Below are 22,982 nucleotides of genomic sequence, written 5' to 3'. Positions count from 1 at the left end.
GCCCCCTAGGTCGCTACCATGGCCCCCGAGGACTCTGAGTGCCAGGGCGGGGTCGATGGCCCCTCGGCCGTTCCCGCTGAGAGAATAGGGGTGCGAGTGGCCGTGCTTGGGGTGTCTGCTGGGGCCAGAGTGGTCTTTGTACTTCTCTTTGCCCTGTGGGACACCAACATGGCCGCCCTGGTCCCTGTCGGCTGACACTTTGATTCTCATCTTTAGCTCCTCGTTGCTGGCCGCAACGCCGTTCTCAACCGCCGAGGCCTGTGGTGGGAGACCTCGTGTCTTTTTAGAGCTGGCCTTGTCCCTCCTGCTGTCCCCGTGCTGGGGACACCCTGCCCAGGCTGGGAGCGTCTTTTATGGGACTGGTGGTGAGGGAGGGCGGGGGACTGGTACATGTCCACACCGCTCTGCTCCTCTCGGACACCGTTCTGCATGGTCTGCAGGCCTGCTGCCTGTTTCTCTCTGTACTTATCCAGGGAGACTTTCTGTGGGGGCGGGTGAAGGGCGAGGGGTTATTGGGTAGGGCCTGTGGGTGCTTGCCTGCACTGGCCGTTTGTGTTCGTGTTTGCCTGATGGGTACTTTGAAGGGATGGCTTGAGGAAGAAAGGCAAGGCCCTGGTCCAGCCCCAGCAGCTCAGCGTGGTCCCCAGCCAGGGCCTGGTAGGGAGGGAACGGGATAGACATGTCGTCTAGTGAAGCCATCTCCCCAGAGTCTGACAGCGACGAAGAGAAGAATGAGTTGCTGCCGGCCACACCGGTGATGCCGTCCAATGAGGAGGTCCCTTGGAAGGAGGTGTCGCCCGTTTGACTGTCCATCTTGGGCTTCTTGGCAGCTTGTGTGGCCTGGAATAGCGATGTGGTGAAATTTAGTTTAAAAAAAGGGCAACACCAAACAATTCCACACCCAAATGTCAGTGAATATCATTCAGAAAACCAATCTGATGAAACAGTGAAGTAGTAGCTACTAGGGCTAAATGCTGAAACACTTACACCAGTTGTGAGAGCAGAACCTACCCTCCAGTTACGTATCCTTTTCAGCCTGCTGGGCGTCTTCTCCAGAATCTGCAGGAATTCATTGGTCAGCTCTACATCGGACACAAAGACAACTATTAGAACCCTGAAGGAAGTGATGGTTCAGCTCTACATCGGACACAAAGACAGCTATTAGAACCCTGAAGGAAGTGATGGTTCAGCTCTACATCGGACACAAAGACAACTATTAGAACCCTGAAGGAAGTGATGGTTCAGCTCTACATCGGACACAAAGACAACTATTAGAACCCTGAAGGAAGTGATGGTTCAGCTCTACATCGGACACAAAGACAACTATTAGAACCCTGAAGGCAGTGATGGTTCAGCTCTACATCGGACACAAAGACAGCTATTAGAACCCTGAAGGAAGTGACAGGTCAGCTCTACATCGGACACAAAGACAACTATTAGAACCCTGAAGGAAGTGATGGTTCAGCTCTACATCGGACACAAAGACAGCTATTAGAACCCTGAAGGAAGTGACAGGTCAGCTCTACATCGGACACAAAGACAACTATTAGAACCCTGAAGGAAGTGATGGTTCAGCTCTGAAGGAAGTGACATCGGACACAAAGACAACTATTAGAACCCTGAAGGAAGTGATGGTTCAGCTCTACATCGGACACAAAGACAACTATTAGAACCCTGAAGGAAGTGATGGTTCAGCTCTACATCGGACACAAAGACAACTATTAGAACCCTGAAGGAAGTGATGGTTCAGCTCTACATCGGACACAAAGACAACTATTAGAACCCTGAAGGAAGTGACAGGTCAGCTCTACATCGGACACAAAGACAACTATTAGAACCCTGAAGGAAGTGATGGTTCAGCTCTACATCGGACACAAAGACAACTATTAGAACCCTGAAGGAAGTGATGGTTCAGCTCTACATCGGACACAAAGACAACTATTAGAACCCTGAAGGAAGTGATGGTTCAGCTCTACATCGGACACAAAGACAACTATTAGAACCCTGAAGGAAGTGATGGTCAGCTCTACGTCAGACACAAAGACAACTATTAGAACCCTGAAGGAAGTGACAGGTCAGCTCTACGTCAGACACAAAGACAACTATTAGAACCCTGAAGGAAGTGACAGGTCAGCTCTACGTCAGACACAAAGACAACTATTAGAACCCTGAAGGAAGTGACAGGTCAGCTCTACGTCAGACACAAAGACAACTATTAGAACCCTGAAGGAAGTGACAGGTCAGCTCTACGTCAGACACAAAGACAACTATTAGAACCCTGAAGGAAGTGACAGGTCAGCTCTACGTCAAAGACAACTCTCAGTCTGAATGAACAAGAAATACTAAACAGAGCGTGGAATTCCACTATAGAATCCCGAAGGTCTTGGGTTCAACACCTTCAATCAAGTGTCCCAATCTCCCCCTACGAGGGTGGAATTCCACTGTCCTTAAAATTAAAATAAAAACACAAATGTTTCTGACCGTCCAGCAGCGTGAGCGTGACGGTGCGGTCCAGATACTCCCACCAGTGTTTCCCATCAGTGGAGACCGGGATCTCCCAATTGGACCATTTACAGGCCAGGTGGATGCAGACGCAGGCGATGACTGTGGGCTTGTGCTGCAGGCAGAACGTGGTGAGGTGGAGGCTGTCGGAGGGAAGACCACAGAGGAGACACCCGTTAGCTACAGTTCTAGGGTTGGAATACAGGACATTAGCACTAGCCCTGGGACATGGCTGAAGACCCTATGGAAGTGTCTCCAGACTAGAGCCATGTCTCTGGTCTAATAAAGCTCAGAGTACAGCTGATCTGCATGCATACAGTCCATATTATAATACTGCCTTCATATTCCAGACTGTTGAGAGAGTGAGTGGCAGAGGCACGTACCACGGCGGTTTTCTATGATGGATGATCGTGGCTGTTTCTCTTACCATTTCATACAGAATCTTACCTTAGAAAACTGATACATTGAGGACAACCTAGACGGTAAACTTGTTCTTTGAGAGTACTGAGCATTTAATTGGGATCAAGCTCGTTTCCTAGAGATAATTGATGTCCACCATCCACCTGCTGTGTTCCAGTCCAGCCTGTCAAGTTATGCCACATCTCACTCATACCTTTGACAACTTTCTTTTTAAAATGTCCTTTTGCAAAATGGTTCAATAGTCTCGCATTGCAAAAATCTGGGCAATACATTAATTATGGAAGTATCCTTTTGACTGTGTAAAAAAAACTAACATTTTTTGCCCTCTGTCCAGACATTGTATACTGCTGTTGATAGGATAGCAAAATTATTCATCTAAGTCAGGGCAAGTACAGTTACTAAAATTAAATTTAGGAAAATAATGAACTGTAATGTTTATATTCTACTAAGGTAAAGAAGAGGATACCTATAGCATACAAGTCATTCATATAATATTAGAGAGAATTATGGATGATCATTTTACTATTGGAGTATTAGGTGTGTCAATTATTACTAAGAATTTGCTTGTTACCCTTATATATATATATATTAGCTTCTATTTGTCAAACATAAATCAAGAAAAAACAAAACGTTATTCATACTTACCGGGACAGATGCTATAGTTTACATCTTTTCACTGATCTTTAGTGGCAAGCTATATTCAGGCTACCAATTGTGTTTTAGGAAGGAGGAGACATATGCACTCTGTAGCAACCAAACGGTCAGTGAGGACAGTCTACAGCACCACCAACACGTTCACATTGTGCATTCAACCCCTATGTGCCAACACTGAGCCCTTGTACAATACACCGCACTGCTGCAGCCTGGCTGGCTGTCCGGTACCGCCCCTAGGGGTTTACCAGAAACCTGCCTGGCGCAAAGAGGGCGTTGGACACAGGAAGGGGGACCTGCCAGTACAGGAAGCTATAGTGTGCCATCACAGTGCAACATAGTGGGGGGCGGGGTCAGGATAACAACCTGTTGGTAGCCATGAAATAGGAAGTCTGTGCCAAATCCTTGCTTGCTGTAATAGAAGGAAGAGAGGGGTCAAAGGTTAGCTCGGAATCTCAGACAAGCACTGGAATTAAATCAAATGAAAACATTATTAGGACTGGTTACTACACACAGGAGAGGTTTAATAAAAGTATACGTGTCTGTGTCGGGGTGTGTGTGTCAAAGATGAGAAGGTGATAAGATGGAAAGACACAGGAAGAAGGTTGTACCTCGCACTAGCTGGGAACATCTCACAACATCAGTGTGAGGATGTTCAATTGTTATTTCAAAACCTGAAAACAATGGAATGGAACATGATTAGACATTCCAAAGCCCACTGGCCATCCAGATGCAAATTAACCAAAAAGTACCACGACTACGTCCCAAATGGCACCCCATTCCCTTTATAGTGCACTACTTTAGACCAGGGCCCACTGGGGTAGGGCACTACGTTAGACCAGGGCCCACTGGGGTAGTACACTACTTTAGACCAGGGCCCACTAGGGTAGTGCAATACTTTAGACCAGGGCCCACTGGGGTAGCGCAATACTTTAGACCAGGGCCCACTAGCGTAGCACACTACTTTAGACCAGGGCCCACTGGGATAGCACACTACTTTAGACCAGGGACCACTGGGATAGTGCACTACTTTAGACCAGAGCCCACTAGGGTAGCACACTACTTTAGACCAGGGCTCACTAAGGTAGTGCACTACTTTAGACCAGGGCACACTGGGGTAGTACACTACTTTAGACTAGACCACACTGGGGTAGTGCCCTTGTACAATACAAGCATTTTACTGAGTAAAGCATAGGGTGCCCTTTGGGATGCAGCCCATGAAGTTTCCATGTATCATCCATCTATAGACAGATCCTTACCTAGCGTCTGCAGTACTATCGTTTCTAGTATCACCAGCTCCTGAGCTTGCTGATGGTATGCCTAAAGTTCAACAGATTTCATATTTGTAATGTGTCTCTCTCAGTATCACCATGACAAGAGATCCACATCACAACACCCAGGTACAGAGGCCTCACTTACATTACTCTTGGTGTCGAGTGGTGCATCCTGGGGGTTGACGCAGGCGTGGGCCACTTTGATGACATGTTCAAGCTTCCTGGGTTGTTCCTCCACCTTCGCAGCCAAGAACAAGGTTGTTTGGGAGATGATCTGTAGAAATAAAGACAATAAGTTTGGGCGGTATCCAGGTTTTCATATCGTCCTTCACTCATCCCAGGATTTAAGGAAATACAGGCTTAATGCACAAGGGTGCGCCATAAAACGGTGTGAAAACGCCTATTGGAAGTCTATTACCAGAATGCTAACATAATGAGCACAAGTAGTAGAGAGGCTGCTAGCTAAATATGCTATCGAGCAGAAAACATGTTGTTTTCTTCAAAAACAGGCAGTCCAGCTCAAAGTTATACATATACAGGAAGGGGCTACTGAGGAGCGGCAGGTGGACTGGTGGTTAGAGATGTGGACTAGTAACCGAAAGGTTGCGGTTAGAGAGGTGGACTAGTAACCGAAAGGTTGTGGTTAGAGAGGTGGACTAGTAACCGAAAGGTTGCGGTTAGAGAGGTGGACTAGTAACCAAAAGGTTGCGGGTAGAGCGGTGGACTAGTAACCGAAAGGTTGCAAGATCAAATCCCCGAGCTGACAAAGTAAAAATCTGTCGTTCTGCCCCTGAACAAGGCAGACACACTGTTCCGAGGCCGTCATTGTAAATAAGAATTTGTTCTTAACTGACTTGCCTAGTTAAATAAAAGTTTTTAAAAATGTTTATGTAAAGTCAATTTTGGTGAGTTTGTACATTTACAAGGGAATGTTAGACATTGTGCAACTGAACAATACTGGTTGTGGAGCAGCATGTGTACACGCTATGTATGTGTGGAGTCTGGAGTCTCTAGGCCAACAGGCCTGCCTGCTCTGAGAAGATAGGGGAGAAGCAGACAGGCCCAGAACGGAGGAAAAACGCAAGGATTTGTTTTTTATTTCACCTTTATTTAACCAGGTAGGCAAGTTGAGAACAAGGTCTCATTTACAACTGCGACCCGGCCAAGACAAAGCACAGCAGTTTGACACATACAACAACACAGAGTTAAACATGGAATAAACTAAACATATAGTCAATAATACAGTAGAACAAAATAAATAATATACAGTGAGTGCAAATGAGGTAAGATAAGGGAGCTAAGGCAAAGAATAGGCCATGGTGGTGAAGTAAATACAATATAGCAAATAAACACTGGAATGGTAGAATGTGCAGAAGATGAATGTGCAAGTAGAGATACTGGGGTGCAAAGGAGCAAGATAAATAAATAAATACAGTATGGGGATGAGGTAGTTGTATGGGCTATTTACAGATGGGCTATGTACAGGTGCAGTGATCTGTAAGCTGCTCTGACAGCTGGTGCTTAAAGCTAATGAGGGATATATGAGTCTCCAGCTTCAGTGATTTTTGCAGGTTCCAGTCATTGGCAGCAGAGAACTGGAAGGAAAGGCGGCCAAAGGAGGAATTGGCTTTGGGGGTGACCAGTGAGCTATACCTATTGGAGAGCATGCTACAGGCGGGTGCTGCTATGGTGGTCAGTGAGCTGAGATAAGGCGGGGCTTTACCTAACAGAGACTTGTAGATGACCTGGAGCCAGTGGTTTTGGCGACGATTATGAAGCGAGGACCAGCCAACGAGAGCGTATAGGTCGCAGTGGTGGGTAGTATATGGGGCTTTGGTGACAAAACGGATGGCACTGTGATAAACTCTACTCAACAAATTGGATGCAGTCTTGGAGGCTATTTTATAAATGACATCGCCGAAGTCGGGGATCGGTAGGAGAGTCAGTTTTACGAGGGTATGTTTGGCAGCATGAGTGAAGGATGCTTTGTTGCGAAATAGGAAGCCGATTCTAGATTTAATTTAGGATTGGAGATGCTTAATGTGAGTCTGGAAGGAGAGTTTACAGTCTAACCAGACACCTAAGTATTTGTAGTTGTCCACATATTCTAAGTCAGAACCGTCCAGAGTAGTGATGCTGGACGGGCGTGCAGGTGATCGGTTGAAGAGCATGCATTTAGTTTTACTTGCATTTAAGAGCAGTTGGAAGCCACGGAAGGAGAGAATGTATGGCAATGAAGCTTGGCTGGAGGTTAGTTAACAAAGTGTCCAAACAAGGGCCAAAAGTATGCAGAATGGTGTCGTCTGAGTAGAAGTGGATCAGAAAATCACCAGCAGCAAGAGCGACATCATTGATGTATACAGAGAAGAGAGTCGGCCCGAGAATTTAACCCTGTGGCACCCCTATAGAGACTGCCAGAGGTCCGGGCAACAGGCCCTCCGATCAAGCTGCAGTGGCAGCTGTACAAATAACTCATCCAAAGGCTTTGACACCTCAAATATCACTATGACATTGCTCGTCCTAATATTTATATATTTCTTAATTCCATAATTTGACATGTGTGTATTGTTGTGAATTGTTAGATACTACTGCAGTGTTGGAGCTAGGAACGCAAGCATTTCACTACACTCACAATAACATCTGCTAAATATGTGACCAATAAAATGTGATTTGATTGATGAGAATTCACACATTATCAGCAGACAGCTCTCTGACTGATGTGTAGTTACTTTTCTACGACACTTTTCTCTATGTAGCCAGCCTACTTCTCTCTGGTAAAACGCCAGATTAACTGGCTACATTCTTTCTATGATAAAACAGAAATATGATGGCCATGCATCATTTTTGCAACAAACAAAAAAATACATAGCTTTTTAAAATTGTAAGCTCATTTAGCTCATTGGGGCGGCAGGGTAGCCTAGTGGTTGGAGCGTTGGACTAGTAACCAGAAGGTTGCGAGTTCAAACCCCTGAGCTGACAAGGTACAAATCTGTCATTCTGCCCCTGAACAGGCAGTTAACCCACTGTTCCAAATAAGAATTTGTTCTTAACTGACTTGCCTGGTTAAATAAAGGTAAAATAAAATAATAAATTTAGCCTACTTGTGTGGCTGCCAGCCAAATAGCATTGCAATTCTGTCGTCATCAGATTATGCTTATTTTCTGCCGAATGTGTTGTATTTTCTGTGAAGAAAAACTATAGTTGCACATCCCCGATCACTCTATTGAGGAAAAACACACTTGACTTTCAACATAAAACACGACCTCTGTCAATACACAGTTGGATTCACCTGCTCCGCTTTCCCCAGTTTTGCTATTTACAAAACATGTGACTAGCTCAACTGTTCTGGGGGAACTATGGTAGGGAACTAGTGTAGGTAGTACACTGTGGCTCAGCTGGTAGAACATGGAGCTTACAACGCCAGGGTTGTGGGTACGATTCTCACAGGCGACCAGTATGAAAAAGTGTGCGCTTACTACTTACTGTAAGTCGCTCTGGATAAGAGCATCTGCTAAGTCGCTCTGGATAAGAGCATCTGCTAAGTCGTTCTGGATAAGAGCATCTGCTAAGTCGCTCTGGATAAGAGCATCTGCTAAGTCGCTCTGGATAAGAGCATCTGCTAAGTCGCTCTGGATAAGAGCATCTGCTAAGTCGCTCTGGATAAGAGCATCTGCTAAATGACTCAAACGTACAAGTTGACTGCAGGTATTTACTTAAAAAGTAGGTACAAATATTAAAATGTATAGATAAGCTTATATTAAATAGTTTAAACGTTATAGAGACCACTTAACTGGCTATTTCCAAATAACCCGGTACACTGCCCAAGACGACAAGAAAATCCATCAGATCTCCCTTGTAGATAGAAGTTAGCCTTGTCCCAGATCTGTTTGTGCTGCAAGTCATTGTCACACCAAGCACAATGACTATAAGAGTTGGCAAGACAGCACTAGGAGATATAGGAAGAGGCTACATAGCGAGTCAGAAAATGAAAAAATGAATGTTACAATTGAGATAGTGAATACTTACATTCCTATGAAACTTAGTGAAAGAGTGGATCATATAAAATCTATGCATGTAAACGATTGCAGTGTTGATGATGAGTTGAGAGCTGAATACAAGGGTTAAGGTATTCCAAGTGATATGCGGAAACAACAGTAATACTGCAATCAATGCATAAACTATTCTAACATCATAGCTGGCTGGTGTCATTTACCGGTAGTTGGGTGACAATCCACCTAGCTTTGTTCCCATCTCAGCTAGTTAGCTAGCGTTACTCCAATAATGAGACACAGCTGACCAAGATGTCACAACTAACTACCTCGTGAGATAACAAACCATATTATATATGTTCATAAAAATGATTAACTAACAGTTACTCGTACATCCAGTAGACGATAAGAGCTGCTAAGGCGAACGTCTAGCAGGCCAAAATAATAGCTACCGTTAGCTGATCACATAACAGAACGAGGTTAGCATGGTAGCTATCAAGTTAGCTGAAGAACTAGCTAGCGTAACAACCTCAAAGGTTACAGTTACTGCGTTAAGTATCCTATTTTGTAATCCGACCAAGACATAACGTTAGTCGAAGTAAAACATTCAACTTGTATTTTAAATGGACACATTTAGCTGTGTTTCAGTTACTTGCAAAGAAAGCTAGCTAGCTACTAGGTACCAAGCTAACAAACGGCACAACCATTTTGGTAGCTAGTTAGCCTAGCTGCCACATAGCGGGCTGAAAGACTAATTTTCAGAAAGGATACACGTTGAGTCTCTGGCCCATATCCTGAATTAGGTTGGCGGCTTGCTGACGGTAAGAAAGTTCCCTATCAGATTCGACTCCACTGCGGCGGGACGGCGTTGTTTCTAGTTGCTCCCGGGAAAAGAGCCATTTCGAAGAAGGTCCCCGGTGCACCGCCATTGCGCTCCAACGACTAGCCCCTGGTGGCTCGAGGGGTAGGGAGCGTAGGAAACAAAACGCGCATGCGTGTTGGCTACTCTCCTAGGACTAGTAAACCTATTTCTCAGCAAATTAGCACTCTTTTAACTTTCAATACAGCAAATAAAAAAATCTCTCAGAAATTGTGGAGAATCATGGATATGATAATAGGTCCATTCTGTCCAAACTTGCAGGCTCAAAGTCGTGTAAAGAAAAAAGAAGACACCCAGTATCCCATAGTTCCCCGCGCGTGTAGATTATATTGCGGCTCCACTTTTAGATCTCTACGGTTGAAAATACACCCAATCATTACACACGCACCCTTTGCCAACATGAAGGCGGATAGGGGAGCCCCTTCCATTGAAATACAAGAATACAATTTGTGATTTCAAGAGGTAGCGAATCCCATTGCCTACGAAAATAGATGCGACACCGAATTAATATTTTGGGTGAGGCAACTCTTTTAATGCAATGTGCATTAGCTTTCCAGGATCTTAGAATATGGGGATGGCTTATACAGGCCTCGGGCCCAGAGAGCATAGCTAGCTTATGCTAATACGTTATCATAAATATCCAAAGTTCCCGTTTCATTCGCTAGTTAACTAGCTAGCTACCAAACTGCATTTTCAGATACGATCTCTGGCAAAAAAATATGCCTAAATGATTAGTTAACTAACGTGTTAGTAACTAGTCAGTATCAATATGCTAATGTTAACTCATCATCGGGGCTTGATTGGTAGCGTTGACGTTGATGTTGGGGTGTATTCATTAAAGCCGATTCTGTTGCAAAACTTCTTAAACGGAAGCAAACGAAACGGGGAGGGAGCTTACTGAATTTGTACAATTAAAAACTATTTTTAGTTGCAAAATGGAACGTTTTGCAACTGTTTGGAAGAATAATTACACCCCAGATCAGTGTGTGTCCAGTGTGTAAAAAGATTCACAAAATCCCCAATGTTTCTTTGCATCAATTTGCTACATTAGTTTCAAATGGAAATGTCAACCAGTCTACTGATTTTTGTGGTTTGACAAACCAACGTTGAAATGTTTTGTTGTTTACAGTAAAGTGCATATTCAGATTTCTGTATGTACCAATGCAGGTTTATAATATATGATTCTACCATTGCAGCCCTGCAGAATGTCCAAGATAAGGCGGAGGGTAACAGTGGAGAATTCTAAAACCATATCTGACAGCAGCAGTAGCCAGACCACCACCACCCCGTCTCGACGGCCCAGCGTGTTTGAAAGACTTGGCCCCAGCACTGGTAGTAATGCTGTCGAGGTGTGTACCTCTACACCTGCATCTAACCCACTGACAGATACAACACATGCATGTCCAGAGAAGGTAGAGAAAGAACATCTTTGAATTTTGGATTCATCAGAGCAAAACCCTATTTCTGCTTCAGGAAATGACACTTTCTTGCTTTCTTCCTTTCAGACTAATTGTAGAAATTGGTTGAAGACTGGGAATTGCAGTTACGGCAATACTTGTCGCTACACACATGGAACTCAGCCTCGAGGCAAAGGATTTAGTGGATCTTTTAGCAGGTTAGATGGCCTTGGAGAATTGCCTGTGATTCGTGTATGCAGGCAACTGAAAAATAGATATTTTATGCAAGTGGGCAACACAGTCAGACGGTCCAAATATTCTCCCATGGCTGTTTCTTATTGTATTTGATAAGCCAGTTGTCTTATGCTGAACCAATGCCGGAGATTACCATATGTTTGTGTGTAAACAGGTCAGCGGAGAGACCAACTGGCGATCTGCGAGAGAGGATGAAGAATAAGAGGCAGGATGTTGAATCAGATGCTACAAAGAGAGACCCAGAGGAGCCTACGTCCCCCACAGCCAGAGTGAGTTACTCTCCACACACACCTCGCTTTCATGTCCGGTTTTCTTTTGTTCTTTAGGACATAGTGAACAACCATTTTACTAGTTAGATATTAGACCAACTTGTATGGGAGTCTTCCATGTAAACCTGTCTGTGTGCTGCAGCAGCGAGACTCGTCCCGAGGCCGCCACAGGGAGAAGGAAGATATAAAAATCACTAAAGAGAGAAGCCCTGCCAGCGAAGAAGAGACCACCGAGTGGGAAGCCAACCGCGAAGGTGAGGTTTGAAAGTAGGGCCGTGTTCAACAGGCACAACGAAAAGAAAAAAAGCATGTGCCCTTATTAAAATATGAAAGGAGAACTAATGAATGTCGAACCGTTTTTCACTCTATTGGAAAAAGTTGTTTGTATTGCATATTCTAACCTTAAGTAATGTGCTGTTGTATTTGTCTTTTAGACTCGGATAACGGCGACTACGACTACGAATTATCCCTGGAGATGAAGAGACAGAAGATCCAGCGGGAGCTCATGAAGTTGGAGCAGGAGAATGTGGAGAAAAGAGAGGAGATTGTTATCAAGAAAGAGGTACTGGTATGCATGTATCGACTGTAGCTATATCTACTATAGTTCATAGAGCCCTGCATGTCTTAAGACTGAGGTTGATCTGTTTTATAACCTTATACACTTACAATCTCTCACTAGGAGCCGACCACCAAAACTAGGACCACTATCATATCCAAGGTAAGAAGAGATACCTACCTAACCTTATTGTCGTTCAGGAGACATCCATATCAACACTCATATCTGGTTTAGGCTTCTCTCCTTTCAGTGTCCATGCTGACCAATTCTGCCTTTATTCCACGTTGTAATTCCAGACATCCCCGGAGCGTTCCAGCTCTAAAGGTTCCCCCTCCTCCAGGAAGTCCAGTGGATCTCCCAAACACACTAAAGGACCTAAAGCTTCCGGTTCTAGGAAGAAGGAGAAGAAGACCTCTGTGTCGTCCTCTGCATCCGCCACGGCCAGATCTTCCAAGGGGGGCCACGGGAAGAAGAAAGGTCCCCGCACCCCCAGCCCCCTCCTCCGGTGCTTCCGCTGGTGAACCCTGTCGTGGCAGCCGGGGGAAGAAACACAAGGGGAAGCACAAGAACAAGGAGAAGTGTGAGGAGAAGCCGCCCAAGGAGGGAAAGGAGAGAGGAGAGACGTGGAGAAACACAAGGAGAAGAAGGAGAAACGCAGGTAAAGAGGTTCGCTGCCATGCTTTGTCCAGCTCCACTCCAAGCTGTAGAGGGATCTAGCAGCCTCGTTGAATAGGCATAACAAGACCCACTGAAAACAACAGCCATTTAAACAAGTCTGTTAGCACTGTTGTTGAATATACTATGAAAGGGACTCACTTTTAGTTTCTCTTGGCGCTTGCAGAGACCGGTCAGACAGCTCCCACAAGGCCAAGCGGTCAGTGATGTCTGAGGAACGTTCCGGCAGCGTGTCCTCTCCTTCCAGAGACCGAGAGGCGTCCCCGTCAGCCAGGAAGAACAAGTCCACCTCCCCAAAAGTAGCCTCCCAGAAGACCCTTGCGCCTGCCTCCCCGCCTCACAGGTCAGTAGCCTGTTAGACACTAAGAAGATAACACCATCATTGTCATGCCGGAAGCAGTAAGATGACAGTATAAACATCAGCTTGCAGAAATGGAGAGATATGCAGCAGCACCTGAACCTGAGGCGATGGTCTAAAGATGCCATCTATCCGAACACTAGCATTTTCAGTCATGTTATTAGCAGGATTCTCATGAGTTGGTGTAGATGGTAGACAGACTAGCAAGACGGTCACTTTCCCTGAATAACCATAACCCCTCGTCCTCTCCTGGTCTTCCAGGTCTCCCCTCCCCGCCACAAGCGCACCCCCACCCCGCCCCGCCACCACTCCCCTCCTCCCACTCTGGCTCCTCAGCCCAGAGACACTCTCCTTCCCCCGCCGGCGCCGCCGGCATCCCCCGCCTACAACCGCGAGCCCCCAGCCGCCTCCTCACCTCCTGGCCAGAGGTGTTCCTCCCGCTCCCCTGCAGCCTCCCGGGACACCTCCTCTCCTCAGAGGAGGACTAGCCCCGGAGGACGAAACCACTCTCGGGGGCGTGAGAGAGGACGCAGCGAGAGGGGGAGGAGCCCACCTGCCCAGGAGCACCGACACGAGCGTCGAGACGGTACAGCAACTCATTAACATAAAACACAGACCATTTTCTATATGTGGTCATCACCTTTAAATAAACTACTGGTTTTCTATATGTGGTCACCACCTTTAAATAAACTACTGGTTTTCTATATGTGGTCACCACCTTTAAATAAACTACTGGTTTTCTATATGTGGTCACCACCTTTAAATAAACTACTGGTTTTCTATATGTGGTCACCACCTTTAAATAAACTACTGGTCTTCTATATGTGGTCACCACCTTTAAATAAACTACTGGTTTTCTATTTGTGGTCACCTCCCTTTAAATAAAGTACTGGTTTTCTATATGTTGGTGTTTGTGTATATGAAAACAGTCTCTACATTGTGTCGTTTGATTGGACGCTGTAATAACACAGACCTGTGTTGTCGTCTCGTCCATGCAGAGAGCCGCGGGAAGCGAGAGAAAGACGGTACCCGTGACGACCGGGACTACGAGGTGACAGAGACGAGCTCTTCTCGTGATGCCGCCCGTGAGGACCGGGAGACAAAAGAGGGGCGAGAGCGCCGGGGTGACGGGCGCAGCGACCGACGAGGAGACTCCACCAGTACCTCCAGGGACCCCACCAGGGATAGAGACCGGGACACCAAGGACTCGACCCGGGAACCCAGAACCACAGAGACCACGTCAACACGCTCCGGACGAGACCCTCTGGAGTACAGGGACCGAGAACGGGAGAGGGAGCGAGAAAAGGAGAAAGAGAGGGAGCGGGAGAGAGGAGAGAGGGAGAAGACGGACAGGAAGGAGGAGGCTGTCCCGGAGGAGGGGAGGGGCTATGGGAGGGGCCACGGGCGAGAGGAAGGAGGGAGGACTGAAGGGAGGGGGGAGACGAGGACAGAGAGTAGAGCTGAGAGACCTGGCAGGGGTAGGGGCCGCGAGGCTGACGCATCTGACAAAGGTGAGGTCACACATGACATCACACATCTTATGACCAGCAAAATCTACTAATGGCCAGTTGGAGTAACAGTTGTTAATGTGTTTGTTGCTGTTGTGTTTGTGGAAGTGAGGGAATTTGATCAAGATGAACTGCGGTGCACCAGTCTATGGCTGAGGGAGGAGCTCCCTTCTCAAATGGAACAGTAATCTGTGCCGCTCGGCCATGTTGTCAACAAAGCAGCATGGAGCATCATCCAGAAACATCTCTTTTTGATCAAATGAGTTTTCATTGGGAAGGCAGATAAAGCTTTTATATCAAAAGCAATCACTTTTGCCCGTGAGAAAAGACTCTGATTCCTACTCATTACTCCACGTTCTTAAAATACTGCACTTTTGTTTTGAACCTGTTTTGCCGTCAGCCCAGAGGGGGGCACCTGGCTCATGCCTGGGAGGCCGCCCGGTTCCAAAACGAATGCAGTCACAGTTCATCTGGTGCGAACTCCTCCCACCGGGGCATCCCAGGCCAGATAATCCAATCCCCTCTGTGTCTGTTTCAGCATACTCTTAACTCTGTCCTTCCTGCCTCCGTTTCCTCAGGCTCCACCCGGAATGCCCGAGGCTCCCAGCTGGAGAGCGGTGGTCATGACGGTTGGGAGTCACGTAGCGGCGGAGGCTTCCGTGAGAAGAGTGCGGAGAGGAGCACCGACCGTGGGGGGCGGAGAGAGGAGGCGCAGAGAGAGGAGGTGTCGACAGAGGAGGAGCGGAGCGTGACCGTTATGACGGAGACAGGAGAGGAGGGGAGCAGGCGACTGGGAGAGACTCATCCTACGACCGTAGAGGTGGTCACACCGACCGTGGTGACCGCAGAGAGAACAGGGAGAGAGGTGAGGAGAGGTCTTTCCTCGTATCCTAATAAAAAATAATTTAATCTATAATACTAGTTAAATAAAATACAATTTATAATACACTTTTCATTGAAAAACATTCTCAATGTTCTGTAGTGAGTGATTTAAAATAGAAACGAGACATAGACAGAAAGGACACAGCTAGACAGGGCAACTGACAGTGTACACAGCTGATGCTACAAGAGGCAAGGCCAACAAGAAACACTGTTATATGTAACAGAAAGCCTTCGTAAAGCATCCTGTCTCTTCCTCCTACTGGAGAAGAACATCCAGGTCCCTCAGGCCCTCTCCTCTAATGCTTTTTGAAACATTCATTCAGAATGAACCCTTGGTTTTGGATGTTGTGACTGACTGGCTGTTTCCTCTGTTTCTAACAGACCAAAGAGCTTCCTCTCCTGGTCGGCACCCAGCCAGAGGAGAAGAGCCAGACAGGGAGGAGACCAGAGGGAGGGATGAACGCAGAGGAGAGGAAAAAGGAGGAGACAGGCGAGAGGACAGGGCCCGAGAGAGGGAGCGAGAGAGGGAACGGGAAAGAGAGAAGGAGAGAGAAAGAGAGAAGGAGAAGGAGAGGGAGGCAGAGCGGGAGAGGGTCCGGGAGAGGGGAGCGAGAACGGGAGCGAGAGAGAGAAAAGGAAAGGGAGAGGGAAAAGGAGAAAGAGAGGGAAAAGGAGCGAGAGAGGGAACGGGAGAGGGAAGAGAGGGAGCGGGAGAGGGAGGAGCGAGATAGGGAGAGGAAGGAGAGAGAGCGGGAGAGGGAACGAGAGCGGGAGAGGGAACGAGAGCAAAGAGAGAGGGAGAGGCAGCGGGAATGGGAGGAGCGTGAGAAAGGAAGGGATGAGCGACGGGAACGGACGAGGGATGAACCAAGGGACGACCGCTCTGTCCGAGACTCGCATGAAGACCGCAAGACCAGGCAAGTATCAGTAGTAACCACCAGGGTTGGGGCCAGTTCCATTCCAGACCCTGGTAACCACTAACCCATGACACTTAACTAGAATCACTCCATTGTTTTACCTTAGTTGTGGTGCGTTTCCGTCTGTTTCTTTCCAACTTAACACAACCCAGCTGACCTCTAACCCCTCTTCTCTGTGTGTGTCATCTGCAGCCGGAAGAGGCACAGGGTAGAGACCACACCCAGCCCGACTCGCCCCTCTCCCAAGCGAGCAAGGGACGCCACCCCAGGAGACGGCGAGGAATACAACAGCCCTGAGGAGAAAAGTGAGCGTTTGATTGGTGGAGGTCAGCCCAAGGTCCGCCCCACCTCTGGCTCTGGCCCAATCACCATCCTCCCCGTCACAGTACCAGTGTGTCCTCCTCCTCCAGTGCTTGACAGTAGGGACACTCTTTAATGGGAAAAACAAACAGCACTGGTTCTGTCTGGAGGAAACTAGTCCCGTATGGATTAACACCTCCCCAAAGGGTGCCTTGGCCTGATCACTTCAATATCCCTCCACGTAAGCCCAGGGCACACTCAGTAATGGTGATGATACCTTTTAATGTTTGAGCACATTTCATACAGACAGACAGGAACTCAACGTGCTGACATAGAAGTAACAGCTGGTGTTTGATTGTTATTAGAAGGCGATCAGAGATCTTTGAGACCGAGCCAAGGCGCCCTTTAAGATAACAAGGTGTTTTGTTTCTTTGACCTTTGTTGCCATTTCCATGATGTTGATAAACCTTGGTGCTAACAGAATCCCTCGGCTTCTTGGTGTGTTCAGGTGTTGAGAGACACCGGCTGTTGAGTCAGGTGGTACTCCCGCCCCAGGACCCCCTCCTGCGTTCCCCCCAGCACCTCTGTAGCCGAGGACACCAAGCCCAGCCGCTGGAAGGACGAGGAGCGCCGTGGAGGCGGGGACAAGAGGGGGGGAGGAGCCGCCGGAACGAGGAGGCCGACGCCCGCGGAGACAGAGGAGGAGCCGGCAGAGGAGGGGAGAGACGGGGGAGCACCCCTCAGATAGCAGTACCCCTGTCTCGGCCTCCGGCTCGGACTCTAGGAGGGGTAAAGAGCGGGACGGTCGGGAGCCCACCCCTCCCCGCCTCCCGTGGCCCTGGTCACTGAGGACAGAGATGCTCCAGTCCCGTCTGGTCATGAGGAGGGCAAGAAGAAGACTAAGTCCCAGAAGAAAGGCCTGAAGAAGGGGAGGAAGGAGGAGGCTGTGGCAGGAGGTGTTTCAGGAGCTCCAGAGAGGTTCACCAACCCAGAGCCCCCTCCTCCATGGCCCTCTCGGACGGCCCCCGCCCCCTCTCCTCTCCCCCCGCAAAGCGCCTAAGAAGAAGGCGCTGGACAAGAAGAGGAAACGATCCCGTGGCGCTGAGTCGGACGCGTCTGAGGAGGAACCAGGCTCCTCCCATCTTCCCCCGGGCAAGAGGAACAAGAGGGGTCCCCGGACGCCCCCGCCCGCGCCAAAGGTGGCTCTGCTATCCCAGAGGGCCATGCCACATTCCGTTGCAGAGCCCTTGCCACAACCCGTCAAAATGGACGCCAACTTCAGCGACTGGTCTGACGAGGATGTGCTGGAGCGCGGTGGTGGATCGGCGCCCGTTAAGGCACCCCCCACAGTCCCCACTGAGAGGACTCCGACCGAAGCTCTTCCCAGGAGAGGAGGTCCGAGGGGGCAAGGAGAGGTTGGAGAGGCCTGTTCCCCTGCCCATCGCCCCTCTGCTGTCCCAGGACCCTCCCATGCTACTCCAGACCCTGCCTCCCCAGCCCCTCATGTCCCAGCCCCTGCTGAGGAAGCCTCCTCCGGAGCAGAAGAGGAGCAGCAGTATGGGAAGCAACCAGAGCAGGGCCTCATCCAGACGTCTCCGCTCTCCCTCCAACGAGTCAGCCCACAGAGAGGACCCTCAGCAGGGCCAAGGACCAGGCCGACCCAGGAGAGGACACCAGCTCCAGGGGGCCAACTCCCGAGACCGGGAACGAGAAAGGGAGCGAGAAGGGAACGAGAAAGGGAGCGAGACAGGGAAAGAGAGAGGGAGCGTGGTGAGAGAGAGAGGGGGCCAGTGCTCACAGAGCCTCCAGTGGTGAGGGGAGAGGAGCGGAAGTCACGCATCGACCAGCTGAGGAGAGGAGAGCCCAGTCGCAGCACCTCCTCAGGTACGCCAGACACATACGACTAACAGGTTTTGTTGAGAAAACAGTGAGCTCCTTTACTAGTTTGATTTGATTGATATTATTATCTCTTATATGACATTTCTGTTGGTTTTCCTTCCCAGACCGGCAGGACTCTCGCAGCCACAGCTCCAGACGTAGCTCTCCTGAGTCAGAGCGTCAGGTGCAGTCGCGGGCCGGGTCCTACGATGGCCGAGAGCGTGAGAGGGGAGAGAGAGAGGAGCGGGAACAGTTTGAGAGGGAGCGTGAGCGCAGGACCTCCGACAGCAACAGGGGCCTCCGGGGCCACTACCTCCTCTCCAGCAGCAGGGGCAGCAGAGAGACTGGGAGCCCGAGGGGCCACGGGAGTGGGGTGGGAGGGGCCGTGAACCCCTCCTCATGCGTGGAGGCAACAGAGAGCAAATGAGAGAGCGTGATCTCCGTGACCTGCGGGGTGAGAGAGAGCGGCTTCTGCCCGAGGGTCTCCTGCAGCAGCACGAACGAGAGCGGGAAAGGGAGCGTGGTGGCAACAGGGGCATTGGGCGCGGTGGCGACCATGGCAACGACCGGGAGCGGGAGAGGATGCTGCTGATGGACCTGCCGCCACATGGGGACCCCAAGAACAGGATGGACATGAGGGGAGACAGACCAGATATGAGGGGAGACAGACCAGATATGAGGGGAGACAGACCAGATATGAGGGGAGACAGACCAGATTTAAGAGGGGACATGCGAGGAGATATGAGACCTGATATGAGGGGAGACATTCGAGGGGACATGAGACCTGATATGAGGGGAGACATTCGAGGGGACATGAGACCTGATATGAGGGGAGACATTCGAGGGGACATGAGAGGAGATATGAGAGGAGACATGAGAGGAGACATTCGAGGAGATATGAGACCTGATATGAGGGGAGACATTCGAGGGGACATGAGACCTGATATGAGGGGAGACATGAGACCTGATATTAGGGGAGACATGAGACCCGATATTAGGGGAGACATTCGAGGGGATATGAGACCCGATATGAGGGGAGACATTCGAGGGGACATGAGACCTGATATGAGGGGAGACATGAGACCTGATATGAGGGGAGACATTCGAGGGGACATGAGGGGAGACATTCGAGGGGACATGAGACCTGATATTAGGGGAGACATTCGAGGGACATGAGACCTGAGGGACATGGGGAGACATTCGAGGACATGAGACCTGAGAGGAGGGGGCCAGATATCAGACGGACATAAGGCCAGATCACATGAGACCAGATATCAGGGGGCCGGACAGGGCTGAGTTCTCTCCTGCTCCCCGAAGCCTTGGGACACGGCGGCATGGACCAGGACAAAGCAGGCAACAGCCATCACCCTGTGGGAGGACAGATACAGGAAGCAGAGAAACAGGACAGCATTGACGGTAAGGTTCATCTACAATCACAAACTCCTAGCCTGATCCCAGAACTGTTGGTGTGACAGTGATCATGGGATCTGGCAACAACAGCCTTGTTCCAGATCTGTTTGTCTATGTTTGTGTTGATATGGTAGCAGGTTATTGAGTGAGTTTATTTGTTTGTCCTCAGACGAAGATGACGCGAAGGCGGATGACGCTGTGTCGGTGGTGTCTGGCGGGGAGGAGTACGAGCCAATCAGTGATGAAGTTGGATGAGATCTTGGCGGACAGCGCCCAGAAGAAGAGGATGGGCAGGAAGAAGAGAAGACGCCAGGTACAATACTGAGAACAGGAATACAGACAGGCTACAGTCTGGCTGAGAACAGGGACACAGTCCTTCTGGCTGGAACAGGGCTACACAGTCCTTCTGGCTGAGAACAGGGCTACACAGTCCTTCTGGCTGAGAACAGGGCTACACAGTCCTTCTGGCTGAGAACAGGGCTACACAGTCCTTCTGGCTGAGAACAGGGCCACACAGTCCTTCTGGCTGAGAACAGGGCTACACAGTCCTTCTGGCTGAGAACAGGGCTACACAGTCCTTCTGGCTGAGAACAGGGCTACACAGTCCTTCTGGCTGAGAACAGGGCTACAGTCCTTCTGGCTGAGAACAGGGCTACACAGTCCTTCTGGCTGAGAACAGGGCTACACAGTCCTTCTGGCTGAGAGAACAGGGCTACACAGTCCTTCTGGCTGAGAACAGGGCTACACAGTCCTTCTTGCTGAGAACAGAGACTGACACAGTCCTTCTGGCTGAGAACAGGGCTGAACAGGGCACAGTCCTTCTGGCTGAGAACAGGGCTACACAGTCCTTCTGGCTGAGAACAGGGCTACACAGTCCTTCTGGCTGAGAACAGGGCTACACAGTCCTTCTGGCTGAGAACAGGGCTACACAGTCCTTCTGGCTGAGAGGGAAGTCCTTCTTGCTGAGGGCTACACAGTCCTTCTGGCTGAGAACAGGGCTACGCAGTCCTTCTGGCTGAGAACAGGGCTACGCAGTCCTTCTGGCTGAGAACAGGGCTGACAACAGGACGACACAGTCCTTCTGGCTGAGAACAGGGCTACACAGTCCTTCTGGCTGAGAACAGGGCTACACAGTCCTTCTGGCTGAGAACAGGGCTACACAGTCCTTCTGGCTGAGAACAGGGCTACACAGTCCTGGCTGAGAACAGGGCTACACAGTCCTTCTGGCTGAGAACAGGGCTACACAGTCCTTCTGGCTGAGAACAGGGCTACACAGTCCTTCTGGCTGAGAACAGGGCTACACAGTCCTTCTGGCTGAGAACAGGGCTACACAGTCAGTCTTCTGGCTGAGAACAGGGCTACCCCACAGTCCTTGCCAGCGGGTTTTGGCTGAGAACAGGGTCAGTCCTTCTGGCTACACAGTCCTTATTGTTTTCTGGTTTCCAGGTCATGAGAAATTCTGGTCCAATGGCTCCCCCAAACCAGCTCAAACTAGCCCAATATCACACACCTGGCAACCCTGTCTAGTCTGCAGTTGGACACTGGTAAAGAAGACAAACTGTTGTGTTTTTATTATTGTGAACTAAATTGTTTGGTTATTGTGGTCTAAGTCCTTCATATGTGCTGTGTTCTACAGGTCCCCCTGGATGTGATTGATGTGGACTGGTCCAGCCTGATGCCCAAGCAGAAGCAGGAGCCCCGGGCGGCAGGGGCAGCTCTGCTCCGGTTCACCCCAGGGGCAGTGCTCCTCAGGGCGGGCGTCTCCAAGCGGCTAGCTGGGCCCGAGCTCCTGGAGAGAGTCAGGGAGGTCTGCAAAAAGGAGCTGGACGACCCTAAAGGTGATTGGAGGAGATATTAGTACTATTACATACTCTACTCCATCTTCTCCTACTGGATTATATTAGTACTATTACATACTCTACTCCTGGATTATATTAGTACTATTACATACTCTACTCCATCTTTATCCTACTGGATTATATTAGTACTATTACATACTCTACTCTCTTTCTCCTACTGGATTATATTAGTACTATTACATACTCTACTCTCTTTCTCCTACTGGATTATATTGACACTATTACCTCTACTCTCTTTCTCCTACTGGATTATATTAGTACTATTACATACTCTACTCCATCTTCTCCTACTGGATTATATTAGTACTATTACATACTCTACTCCTGGATTATATTAGTACTATTACATACTCTACTCCATCTTTATCCTACTAGTTATATTAGTACTGGCCATACTCTACTCTGTCTCCTACTGGATTATATTAGTACTATTATACTCTACTCTCTTTCTCCTACTGGATTATATTAGTACTATTATACTCTGCTCTTCTCCTACTGGTTATATTAGTGCTATTATGCTCTCTCTTTGCTCCTACTGGATTATATTCAGGCCTATTATATACTCTACTCTCTTTCTCCGACTGGATTATATTAGTACTATTACATACTGTACTCCTACTGGATTATATTAGTACTATTACATACTCTACTCCGTCTTTCTCCTACTGGATTATATTAGTACTATTACATACTGTACTCCATCTTTCTCCTACTGGATTATATTAGTACTATTACATACTGTACTCCTACTGGATTATATTAGTACTATTACATACTCTACTCCATCTTTCTTATACTGGATTGTAGAACCATGTATAATTTGACAAACGTTATCCCTACCATCTCTGTCTACTTTACAAGACACAGACTTTTACTGGAAGTATGCATACTTAGAACGTGGCTCAGTTGTGTGAGCATGTGTGGTGCTAGCATATGATAAAGCACTAAGCAGTCAGTGTGGTGCTAGCATATGATAAAGCACTAAGCAGTCAGTGTGGTGCT

The 22,982-nt window shown here is 48.6% G+C and overlaps 2 protein-coding genes and 1 pseudogene across 3 annotated transcripts; 1 reads left to right on the top strand and 2 right to left on the bottom strand.

Annotated features, from left to right (window-relative positions):
- Positions 1-214: 214 nt before the first annotated feature.
- On the bottom strand, positions 215-2,967 carry LOC135529177 (cyclin-T2-like). The gene is made up of 4 exons (XM_064958038.1): positions 2,950-2,967; positions 2,482-2,743; positions 988-1,082; positions 215-840 (listed from the first exon to the last, which is right to left on the bottom strand). The coding sequence occupies exons 1-4, from the start codon at positions 2,965-2,967 to the stop codon at positions 466-468; spliced, it is 750 nt and encodes a 249-aa protein (XP_064814110.1). The 3' UTR covers positions 215-465.
- On the bottom strand, positions 2,556-9,793 carry LOC135529186 (cyclin-T2-like). Of its 2 annotated transcripts, XR_010453667.1 has the most exons (7): positions 9,608-9,793; positions 8,874-8,955; positions 4,993-5,121; positions 4,833-4,893; positions 4,185-4,247; positions 3,568-3,985; positions 2,556-2,645 (listed from the first exon to the last, which is right to left on the bottom strand). XR_010453667.1 is itself a non-coding variant. In XM_064958048.1 (6 exons), exons 1-6 carry the CDS (start codon positions 9,763-9,765, stop codon positions 3,927-3,929), a joined length of 552 nt encoding a protein of 183 aa, XP_064814120.1. In that variant the 5' UTR covers positions 9,766-9,793; the 3' UTR covers positions 2,742-3,926. The 2 variants fall into 2 exon arrangements, 1 of the variants encoding a protein (XP_064814120.1); XM_064958048.1 differs by lacking the exon at positions 2,556-2,645 and having other exon boundaries at positions 2,742-3,985.
- Positions 9,794-10,050: 257 nt separating this feature from the next.
- On the top strand, positions 10,051-19,232 carry LOC135529176 (zinc finger CCCH domain-containing protein 13-like; annotated as a pseudogene).
- Positions 19,233-22,982: the final 3,750 nt, after the last annotated feature.

The sequence above is a fragment of the Oncorhynchus masou genome, unplaced genomic scaffold, assembly GCF_036934945.1.
Source record: "Oncorhynchus masou masou isolate Uvic2021 unplaced genomic scaffold, UVic_Omas_1.1 unplaced_scaffold_1112, whole genome shotgun sequence".
Taxonomy (NCBI): domain Eukaryota; kingdom Metazoa; phylum Chordata; class Actinopteri; order Salmoniformes; family Salmonidae; genus Oncorhynchus; species Oncorhynchus masou.
Note: the sequence above shows the minus strand (reverse complement) of the source record. Positions and strands in the feature narration are given on the sequence as shown.